Raw genomic sequence first — 12,418 nt, 5'->3', positions numbered from 1 at the left:
CCTAAAGTACGTGTTTTTCTAAAAGTTAATTTAGCAACTATAACTGATTAAATGTTACTAATTACTACCCACCTCTGTGTATGTAAAAAAAAAAAGTGTTGCCCTCCTGCAAGGTCAACATCAGCAACAAAATCAAGTATTTGAAAGCCTCTTTCAGCTTTTCTTCCAGGATTGGCCAGCATTATACTTTATTAATTTTATTATAATTTAGATAATAATTACAATTAGATAATTTTAGTATCTTAATAACATTTTCCCCTGTTGAAGACAAGGCTCGCTACAGCATGATGTTGTGTTATAATTTCTGGGATGTTGAGCTCAGAGCAATTCGGCAAGTTGTTTCTTTTCGCACATTGTATTTTTCCTTTTGGCAAGACAAAAAAACAAATCAACAAAAAAATATTTTGGTCTCTTTTGGCCAGCCATGTTTGCACATTCCTCTAAATGACTTGTTGCAAATACGTCTCAATATGTCTTTCTTTCAGTAATAGCTTTCATCTACCATAAAGTCGAGATTTGGTGACTGTACAGATGCTTTTCTTATGACAGATTTTCACACCTAAGCCAGAAGAAGTCCATGCCATTACCCTGAGCCTCCTAACGGCTTTTCTTATAAATGCTCTCCTTCCCAGTGGCTCAGTGTAACGCCATGTCTTTGGCAGCAGTTGTGCCATACTGCACGTCTTTTGTTTTAAGGTGTTCAAAGACTCTTATTTTGTCAAACCTAAAAGTGCTTCAAACTTAGCAACAACTTCCTCCATGACTACTTACTTGTTCACTAATGTTCTCTAACAAACCTCTAAGGCCTTCACAGAGCAGCTGTGTTTACACTGAGATTAAATTACACATTAGTCAAATTCTAATTATGGTAGTTGACTTAAAGCCCTGGACTGAATGTAATAGTTGTAGAAAAAAAGGGGTGGAAAAAATACACTTATGATTTTCAGATTTTTATCATTAAAATTTTACAACAGTGAATCCCTTTCCTTTTACTTGAAAATGAAGCACCGGTTTGTGGAATTCATAGATATTTTTAGTTTGTAATGTGACAGAATTTGCAAAATTTCCATAATTATGAATACCTATGCACATTCTGAAACCAACATCCCATTTCACACCGTTTTTTTTTTTTTTTTTTTTCAGGATAAGCTCTATATAAGGTCCTGAGGAAGTGCCATCTTGTTATCAGCTCTAAACTTGGAGAGTCAACACATCCCCGTTTCTTAAAGTTGAGTAAGTCTGTTTCTTGTACTCATGTTGTGACGTCAGTGCGTTGGACCGATCAAATCTATTAAGGACCCTCTGAGTCATCACGAAGAGGGCTCCTCCTCTGACATGTGGACTCCATGAAGCGCAGTTTGGTCAAAAGTAGGCAGGTCCTCTGTCAGCTGTTGCGCCTACACTGTAAAAAATGTCAGTATTTCCAACTTGTTTATTCCTCATTTAAAGTTGTGCAAATAGATTAATTCAACTAAAAAGATTGTCGACTCTACATAGTTCAGCATTTTTTACAATGTTTCCATTGAAATAAAGATTTTAAGGGAAGGTGTTTGTTCTGAAATGGTATTTTTTACAGTGTTATTACTGTCCAGATCCTCCCAGTACTTTCTCGTCATTTACACTTGTGTGCAGTCCATCAGCTGGGAGGTCTCAGTATAAAAGCCAAAGCCAGAGGAGATAAATAAATCCCCTTCAAAGTTTTAGAAGCTGAAAGTCTTGTTTGGATTTAGCGGATCAGGAGGCCGCTGCGTAAAGGGGGCGCGCGCTTAATGAGGCGTAAAGTTTGACCAGAGAACTAAAATACAGTAGACTGCAACCAACCTACTTCACTAACAAATAACTTTTTTGAGTCTGAGATCGGCTGAAGATGGCAGAAGGAGACTTTTACACCATGGGGAACCGGCAGCGGTTTCCCAGGGACCCGTTTGGAGAATCACCGTTCAGGGACCAGTCTCCGTTCCGGGATCAGCTCTCATCCCGGTTCATGGAGGATGATTTCGGGATGCCGCCTTTCCCCGACGATCTCGGCATGGACTGGCCCGGCTGGGCTCGGCCCGGCCGGTTAAGCACGCGCCTTGGTACGTCGCCCTTTGCCGGTCCTTTACGCACAGGTTTCCCAGCTCGCCACTCCACGGGAGGCCCAGCGCTGTACACCAGCAGGTACGGCGAGCCGTCCCCACGCAGCTCCCCCACGACCACGGGCGGGGAACCCTGGAAAGTATGCGTGAACGTCCACAGCTTCAAACCAGAGGAGTTAAACGTGAAGACCAGAGACGGGTTTGTAGAAGTTTCAGGTGAGAAGATGCTGATGGACAAAAACAAAAACACTGGTATTCTCCAGTGGATTGTATTTATTATATCTTATGTTCAATAACTAAATGTCAAAGTTTGTCACAGTGGTTCCTTTGCACTTTTACAGGCACCACCTCAGACTAAAAACTATCTCTACTCATAGGTTAAGCTGGAAACTTGTTAATTTTTGCTTTTTTTTAGGTTTCATTCATTTGTATAGCATCTTATCCGATAAGGTACAAGCATTAGTAAAATTAAAATAAAGTTTTTTAATTGATCTTTTGTAATAAGTTAACATTTTTGCAATGATCTTTACACCCACTGCATTAGTGTTTGGTTGAATGTTTTTAGGAATTAATACACCAGTGTGTTAAAACTTTTAATCCAAGAAACATACAATTTAGGTTGGTGGTTAATAATTTCCGAATAGTATATCATGCCATAATTTAAGTAAATTATTATTAAGTAGATTATCACTGATGCTGAATAGCTTCCTCTCTGTTTTTTTTTTTGTTTTGTTTTGTTTTTCGTATGAACAAATTACCAACCAATGCAAACATGACAGCAGTTTAAAGGTTTAATAAATAGTGTTTATAAAAGGCAGGATCTTTTTGAGATTGCTTTAGTAAAATGGAGGAAGTTGAAGAAGATGAAATGATTCCACTCTGCCGTTAGCCTCTTTTTTTAAAAACTTCTCATTGTGTTATTGTTTTAACATCAATTCAGGCATAGGTTAGATAATAACTGAATTCCATCTCTTAGTAGCAGTTGATTGAGACCAGATTGAAGTATCCCTTTAGCTCTGCAGCAATCATTGCTGCTCTGGGCTCAGTGTTTTTGATTTGCTTTTATGGAATCCAGCAAATCAATGAAATATATTGTTTATAAATTAAACATAAATGTAGATTGTTTTCTAATTGCCAGACAGAAACATTTAGCAATTATGAACTAAAGGAGTTAAGAAAATACATTAGTTTGAGTCCTTTTATGAAAGAGGAAGACATATTTTTGTGACTTAGAAGTGGTTTGGCAGAACATAAAGCTCGGGCACCTGTTTCAGATTGTTGGAGAATCGCTCCCTCAGCCGCTCATGAGCTCTTTTTAGATTTTAAGGCAAGGCCTGTGACAACAGTCTCTGTTTACAATAAGAAGGGCAGCTTGACGTCACACAGAGAATGTTCTGGAAGGAAAAGGGGGCCGGTTCTTTAACCAAGTAGTTCCACTGAAGTTTTATCTCCAACCACAGGAGTAAGTTGTAAAAAAAAACTTCCTCTATCTCCTGTCGACGCTTTAAAAAATGAATTCCAGGGATACCTAGGTTTGAAGGGGCCACTAAGGACAGCTGCCTTTCCTCTGAGCATTTAGCTCTGAGTTTTTTATAAACACATTGTTGGTATGTAAGTTGGGTTATTCAATCGGCCCTATGCCTGGCTTGGCCAGCATTCTGTTCGGCCTGTTCTAAATGTGTGGTAGGGACACCAATAAAACAGGTAAGATGTGTTTTTTCCATGAAAGGCAATAGGTAGGCTAAACTTTACTGCATCTAAAAGCAAAGTAAGATTCTCTACCTCATTTTGCCACAGGACTGTGAAATGGAACACCAAACATTAGTGATTTTTCAAGCAAATATTTCCCAAATTAACTCAAAGCAGCTGAATTAAGAATATGGCGCTTGAAAAAGCTTTTAAGCTCTTAATTACTCTGGAAAAAATGTTCAAGTGTTCTCTGCTAATAGTTATTGGCTCTGCTAAGTATCAGTCCACAATATAGAGTATGTTAGTCAACCTTCCAAAAATATATCTAATTGCAATTTTGGAATAGATGGCGAAGCAAACAAATGACCTTCTTTATTAAGTGTATACAATTTTTAGAACCAAATTTCAGCTTTCAAAAAGATTTGTCTCTATTTTCTAAAATAAAAAAAAAACAAGAAAACTTTTAATGGAGTGTTGGTGGTTGTAAAAGAGAAAAGAAGGACACTGTGACCAATGTTGACCTGCTTTTAAGCAATTGGTTGTGTGAAATAAAGGTATTTGATGCAACCCTAGGAGCATCAGTAAATATATGAACATTCAAAGCTTACAGTTGGAACTTGGCTGATTTGTGGCAAATATTGATCTTTTTTTATTATAAAATATTGTTTTCAGTTCTTTTCTTGCAGGTGCTAATTGGCCTTAGTTTGTCAATCCTAACACCACATTAATTGTTATGTTTCAAAGGTCTTACTATATGTGAAATACAGATAATAAAGTCTAGGAGAACATAATTATTAACCCAAAACAAAGCAGTTTTAGTTTAAACTTTTACTGAAGTCATGTTGTAGCAACAGGAGTTGTCCTCTCTTGTTCATCATAACCATGATAAGGCTTTCCATGTTCTTTTTTTAAGCTTAAGGTCTATGAGTCGATGTTGAAACTAATCTCTGAAATACAGTTAAACTTTAACAATGTCAACATCTTCCTTTTGAGAAGTCATGTATTTGCACAAACAGTACCCCTTAAACTGTGAACTAAGACACCACCTTGTTTTTGGTACACAAAGTTGGAAACATCTGGAAAACAAGGGAGGTAGCACTTTCTTGTATTGCTCTGTGGGGATGACTTGTACTTCTGAAGTCATGTAGAGGTCTTCATAATAATCCTATGACCTCACTGATGATCCTAACTCACTCCTCCGCAGGGACTTCAGCCTCAGTTTCTGGTGAAATGCAGCTCTGTCAGCAGGTAGAGATGTCACAGTAGGGTATAGGGTTGCACATAGTTGAACCTGAAGTGCTCAAAGGCGCTGAGCGGAGTCACAGGCCACACTCCTCCCAGCAGCATTGACATTTTAGCTGTCGAGGAGCAGCTGTTGGTCAGCTAAACCAGTTTGCTCATAATGAACAGCAAGGGAGAAGGTGGAGCAGAGGCTTTCCAGGACTGCATGTTCCTCACGCCATTAGTTCTCCTTGTCTCTGCAGGACAGTGATTCCTAGAACTGGGTAAAGAAAATGTGATTGATGTAGTTTGGCAGAAATAAACACAGGGCGCGGGTGGAGCCTGTGTGCCAAATGAACTTCAGTTAAATCATCACACCTCTTCCACTGACTTCCATATTTGAGATCAAAATAGTGACAGGGTTAGTTTCTAATGTAGGGTAAATGAGATTGGCTACTCATTGGACAAAGCTGCAGCTGAGCAGCCATGAGGGGGGGCAACGCTTCTCCTAGCCTCCTATATCCGTGAATACTCATTTCCCACAAATTCAAAAGGAAAAGAGTAATCTGAAATGGTTCAAGATCATGTTTACTGATTTATTTAGATCTACTTTTTGCACAACCTTTCTATTTTTGGCAATAGCTTGAAAAACTCCTGAAATGTTGATGTAGCTTACAGGTTTGGTACCGCATCCCTGGATGGGATATTCCCCCTCTATGCTAACCTTCATTACATCTTTTTAAAAAATATATTTTCTGTTTTCTGACAGGCAAACATGAAGAAAAACAGGAGGAGGGAGGCATTGTGACAAAAAATTTCACAAAGAAGATACAGTGAGTATGACTATGAGGCCTTTTGTCTATGTGTGTCTGCACAGCATAAAGAAAAGTACAGGTACATTCTAGAGCTAACACATTACAGCTACTAAATATAGATAATTTCCCCTAAGAAAATCAAACTTTGGTATAGATGACATTAACTTTCTCTAAACTTTGCATTTACTTTGCATATTATTGTCCTTTCATTTTAACATGGAAGAGAAGCTTCTTTTCATTTATGTAATTGTTCATCCTTGTTTCAAAGTTTGCTAATGTTGTTTGCTGACAAAGTAAAACTTTAGGACTTTTTTTGATCAACTAGCCATCTGAAGACAGAAATATTTTATTCAGATTTATCAATGCAATTTTAGTGTCTCCAAGTGGTCAAATAACTGGAATTAAGTCAGTCAATTGGAACATTTAGTATTCAGTGGACTATAATTGCCTGAGTATTTTTGTAAAACCTTAACAGCCTGATTAAATCATATCCTGATCAAATTACTTTTATTTCTGTGCTGTTGTCTGTAAAATAAATTCAGCAAAAAACTTTAAACTCAAACCAGTCCATTTAAATTACTTAACCCCTACTATTTGAAGCATGTTCAGGTTGCAGAACAGCCACATCTGTTATAATCCAGTTTTTGCTTACTTAAAGGCACATTTCAACAAATTTCATAAATGATATTATTAGAGCAGGACTGGTTATATAAAGTCCCATTGTACAGATTTCTTATAGCACATAGGCATGCTGCAACTGTTTTAAACCAGACTTGCAAAATACACAATTTCCACAACCTGTCTCTTTTTGCTTTTCAGCAAATTTAATTGGTCAGAAGACTTTCAACACAGGCACTAAATCAGTGGTGTGATCAGCCTTTCACAGACACGTCAGCAGAGTCCTGCTAATTTCCTGTTAGCTAATTAGAAAGCAGGTGCCCTGCAGCCCAACACTCTTTATATACAATGCAACATAATTGGAAATCAGGTCTGAGGATGTCTCCTGAGTTAATACAAACCTTAAGTCAATGACTGGCTGAATGGCTGAAGGGCTGGAAGGGTGAGAAGTAGGGGGATGGGATGATAATAGGTCATGTATAAATAACTTCCCCTAATATAGAAATCAACTGGCTAAATGCAGTAAACAGACAGTCTGATCTGCACTTCTGAGTTACATGTGTTCAGCAAGAGGGAACGCATTTCTATTTACCTGCAGCCACTAGAACATTATAATTCCTTTTTGTGCATAAAACAAGCGGAGCTATAGGGTGGCTGGTGAGACTATTTACCCTTCTTAGAAGATTTTCACATTTTATCATGTAACAACAACAAGCTGTTATGTATTTTATCAGAAAGACCAAGACAAGGTGGTCTATAAAAGATAAAGGAATATAAAACATTTTTTTATTTATTTAGAAATTTAAAGTTGTGTGCATAATTGTACCAAGCCCTCCTGAGTTAATACTCTGTGTAACTTCATTGGTTGTCTCAATAAGCTCAATAAGCTTTTCAATACTACAAACTTCTCTGAACTCTCAGACCTACCTACTGAGATACATTACACTCTATTATTAACCAGCTAATATCTGTATGGAACTATTTACACTGGATTGTAATTGGTTGGTGTCAGAGTGACGAGGTTTCTGCCAGTGCACAAATGCACAACCAACTTTTCAGTTTTTTATGTGTGATTTTAAAGACAATTTTTATATTTCCTTTGGAATATTTCCTTCCTCCTTGGACCATGACAAATTATGAAAAAGTGCAAGGCACTATACTGAAGCTAAAATATTAAGATTATTTGTGATTAATCAAATATTGAAAAAACCCATGAATAATTTAATGAATCAAATAAAATTTAACTGGACTCGATAACTTGTCATTTACTTAAAGAACAACCAACTCCGAGCAGGAATCAGGCCAAAAGTGTACAAATCTCATGTATATCACGCCGCTTTTTTGTTTTTAAGGTTTTCCATGCAGATCAAGCTGGAACCTAAACATTCTTAATTTAACCAGAACAGGCTGCATGTCTGAAATAATTTCATCTGATTTTATAGCTACTTCTTTTAGCTGCAGATGCATGATATTCATATAAGGGCATCTGCAAATCATATTCTAAAACTGATATAGTGTACACTTAAGGTTTTTGCTTTTTTTCAATTAATCATAAAATAGTTATAAGGAATATGGGTAGAAGGTGCTCACATTTTATTCATCTACTGGATTATTGATCAGAATAATTGATAGAATAGTTGAAAACTAAAATAATCGTTAGCTGTAGCCCTACACCAAATTATTAAGGAAGAAAAACCCCACTGCTGCACAACAGTTTTTTTTTTTTTTTTTCTTTTAATAGCACCTTCTGAAATATCAGATACCAGCTGGGACTATAGGTCATTGTTCTACAGAATAAAAAATCAGGAGCTACAATATGTAACGTTCTAACCTCAAGCTTTATTAGAATCCACTTTAAATGACAACTCTCTGGAAATCCAAGCCCCAAACCAGCATGAAATCTATTAATTATCAACCTAAAACGCTAAATACTGAGGGCAAAGGTAACAGAACATGTAACTTACATAACACCACCAACAGTGTCTTAACAAGATGTGGGAAAATAGAATATTTGCTCAGGTTATAAGTTTACCTTGCACACATGCACTGTTTTATATTATTTTGTTTCCATTTTTTATCTCACTGGGGTACTGTAGTCTGGAATCTGAACACTGTGAGAGCTTGTTTAAAAATCAATGCCTGAGATAAAAAGTCTGCCAAAGTCAAACAGGATCCCCAAAGTGGAGACGGATGAGGTCTGTGCTCGGTCCCGGCGTCACCGATCTGAATTTGACAAAGGTAGCAGCTTTATTTTGCAGAAACTGTCTCAGTGAAGAAAGGTGAAGGCATGGGGGAGTATTTAATCTCATTAAGATATTATATTTTTAACTAGCTGACCCCCACCTTCATTTAACTAGTAGCTACAGATCATACTCTGTTAACTGAATGAACGTTACAGTGAGTCAGCTTGCAAACCTCTATCTAGAATACAATACAGTGTTTTTGCAATCATACGGTTGTGTGATTTTGAGAATAACAGCATCTTATCCTCAACTTATATCCAGTTTTGAGCTCAATATAGATTTTTATATGACTAAACGCAGTATGATATCTACACTCTCAATAGGAGATTTTTTTCTTTAAATAAGTGCATTTTTGCTTGAATTAAGGAGGTAAGGGAGATACTTTGGAAATAGAACAAGAAAATTTACATTTAAAAAGAGAAAAAACAAATATATTGTCCTATTACAAGTGAATGTTAAAATAATTATCTTATTTTAAGAGTAAAAATATTAATACCATTGGCAAATCATCTTATTTACAGTACCTGCTCAAATTAAGGGTAAATACACTTAATTTAACACGTTTACTCATTTTTTTCTGGATACCGGGGCCTCAGGAAAAGAGCTGTACAATACTAATTGTACATTATAATCTATCGCTTTGCTAATTTGGTTATTCAGTTGGTAAAGAAAGCTCCAACTAAAGCACCTCTAACACAATGTGATCCTTTACTTTCTCCAGTTGTTCAGGGGCTCAGGGAATTTCTGTTTCTAATCCTAAACTGTTTCTCTAGAGTTTAAATATGCAGAGGCAAAAAAAATATATATATATCTTTTTTTTTTTTTACCCATTTTCACAATTAGAAAGTGAACATGTTCTTCATACAAAGCAGGTCAGAGCTGATCAGTAGTCCTGAATGCTTAAACAGAAGGTAATCCAGGTTTTAGTTCTTGAAAACTCACCAAATTGAAACATATAATTATTAGATATCTAAGTTATTAAGACCACCAAGTGTTACATTAATCTATATTTTACTATGCTTTATATTGTAATGGGACAATGAAGGAACTGAATTATGAATCTGCATCCAAACTGTAAGGGTCCATACGGCCTTCTGCTCTCTTTGTACCACAAAGGACCAGAACAACAACTGCAATACTGCAGCGTCTGCACTAGTTCGTTTAGGGTGTTTATTTATATTTTTTATAGATTATAGTTACGTACCTTCCTCTTTCCACAACTTCTTGGTTATAATAACTGTTCAGCTTAATTTCACTTTTTAATGTGTAGTTTTATTCTAAATTCTGGACATTGAATCAGCTCAAACTGCAGTGAAAGGTGCAATTACCATCCATTACTGAGTGGAATTATCCATGTATTTGCACTTCACTGGTCATCAAGGTGTTTTTGCTCCAACGTTTTACAGCGCTGTTGTAGTATTTAACTGCTTGTCACCTTACAAGTCTATATCTTTTAAGATTTCATAAAATTAGGAAGACTTATTTGGGCTAAAGTGCTATTATTGCTTTTTTTTTTAGGTGTCGGTTACTCAGTTCCAGTGTCAGAATTTTTACATCAGTTCTCAGCATTAGTCTTTAAGCCTCTGGGCTCCCATTTATCCTCCCAAGTGACACTTCAGTGCCCTTGGGTTGCATTTTATCTCTGTGTGGCAGCTGTTATTCTGTCTGGCAAAAAAGGAAAAAAATATATCCCAATACTCCAATTTTATTTAATTTTTTCTAAACTTTAACATTTTTTGCCTCAGAAATCTCATTTTTGATGACAATGTTGATTTTTTAAGGAATAGTTTCTGAGGAGTATCTTCACATCACAGTGACATAATATATGTGGTATCTGAGAACAGAAATAGACTTGACGTGATGTCTCTGTCTGAGGTTCTTCTGCACACTCTGACTTGTATTTCACATAGGAATGAAAAGCCAGTGGAGGGTCCACTCTAATTAAAAGGAGGGCATATCGGCCATCTCCTCTGCTGATGGTCTGAAGGCAGCCTGATGTTTATATTAACTCCCCCCAAAACACTTGGCTGTGCACAGAACAGATACAATAGCCATATTTGGTCATAGAGGATAGTTCAGGTCTGCATGCAGCTGCAGCAGCTTTTATATTAAATCTATTTAAATAGCTTTTTAATGAAGTCCTTATTTGTTTTTAACATCCAGAGTTTTGCAGATATTGCATTGCCGGTCAAAGACATAGGAGTGAACAAGAACTGAACTATACAAATCACTAAAAAGACTGACAACAACTTTCTTCTTTCCATCATATGTCACAGTAAGAGGTTATGTTTGGGCCAAAGGTTGCACAAGACCTTTTCAGTGTCTGTCCTTTTGACTCACGAGATGAACAGAAATGATATCATAATCTTTTTTTTATATATATATATATATATATATATATATATTAGTAATAATACTTTTTAAAGTTGTTATTTAGATTTTTTTGAACTAATATTCAGTCTGAGCTAGAGATTTACAGATCAATTTTCTCCAATCTGATACCAAAACCTGTACTGAGCGTATGTGCTGAGCCGCTACCATTCCAATTCAACGGTTGGATGATAAAAAAACGTATATCTTGCCATCTTAGTAAAGGCTTTAGCCTTGACATAAACATTGTTAAAAATTTAATTTTATTATTTATTAAGAAATGAGCAGCAAAAAGAAAAAATAACAGCTTTATGTAAAGTGCACTGGATTGAATCTCCAATATCATATCGGAGCCGATGTCCACTCAAGGTATCGGATCTGTGCATCTCTTGTCTGAACAAGCTAAACAGAGAATTCACATCAAATAGATGAATACAAATAACTTTTTTTCTCTGCTGTGACATAAAAACTGTGGTCTCAGTAACATAAACATATAAATAATGAAATTATATGATTGCACTAAAAAAATTGCCTGCTGTGGTCTGAAAGCATAGCCTCACAGCTTGATTCTGCTCAGCATTGACAATGAATTGAACAATCAAGTGTGTCAAATTGGATTCCTGAGGCTATTATCATAGGATATATCACTCTCGCCTCAGATAGATGACTTCACATCCTGGTTTTCTGTTGCTCTGGAGGCTAAATCAGTGTTCTGCCGTCACACTTCAAACTGGAATTACAAGCGCCAAACACACAAGTTTTCTGATCCAGTTTGGACTCTTTTGGGCAAGTGATCAGGGTGTGAATTGGCTTTTAGATGTATCCATGATCTCTTTAAAAGGGGTCAAATGTGTAAAATAACATGACCCCTGTCCTGGGCAGAGAAAAAAAGATAAGACAAATAGGCTTTGGATGGAGAAACCAGCAGAGACAGAAACTCAGGAAGTAAAACATTCCACAGGAGCGAATAGTCAACTACTACAACACCATTAGTCTGTCTGCTTTGATCTGTTTTATCTCTGATTATTTGGCTTTTCTACAAAACAGGAGCGTTCAAAACTCCAAACTCACACACTCTGATCATAGACTATTTAGACTTTTATCTATAGGTCTGTGCTATAGAGCACGGATGGCAAAAACATGAATGAATGAATGGAATGAATGAATGAATGAATGAATGAATGAATAGAATAGAATAAATAAATGAATAGGAATTGACAAACAACAATAAATGAATATACAATGTACACACCAAAGAGACTAGTTTACATCAACAACATTAACATGAATAGAAACAAAACCCTCCACCAAATAAACCTGTCGATATAAACAGCCAGAGAAATTAAATTGATTAATTTAAATTGTCTGTAAAACTTAAAGTAGA

At 36.3% G+C, this 12,418-nt stretch overlaps 1 protein-coding gene across 1 annotated transcript in view; it reads left to right on the top strand.

Moving 5' to 3' along the window:
* Positions 1-1,621: 1,621 nt before the first annotated feature.
* The window catches only part of hspb8 (heat shock protein family B (small) member 8), a 13,821-nt gene continuing 3,024 nt past the window's right edge, over positions 1,622-12,418 (top strand). The window contains exons 1-2 of the mRNA XM_015403675.1: positions 1,622-2,294; positions 5,758-5,821. Of these exons, the coding sequence (XP_015259161.1) occupies positions 1,868-2,294; positions 5,758-5,821 (491 nt within the window). The 5' untranslated portion in view covers positions 1,622-1,867. The remainder of the gene's footprint in view (positions 2,295-5,757; positions 5,822-12,418) is intronic.

Source organism: Cyprinodon variegatus, unplaced genomic scaffold, assembly GCF_000732505.1.
Source record: "Cyprinodon variegatus isolate N-32 unplaced genomic scaffold, C_variegatus-1.0 Scaffold1540, whole genome shotgun sequence".
Classification (NCBI taxonomy): domain Eukaryota; kingdom Metazoa; phylum Chordata; class Actinopteri; order Cyprinodontiformes; family Cyprinodontidae; genus Cyprinodon; species Cyprinodon variegatus.
The sequence above is the reverse complement of the archived record's forward strand: the minus strand, read 5'-3'. Positions and strand labels throughout refer to the sequence as shown.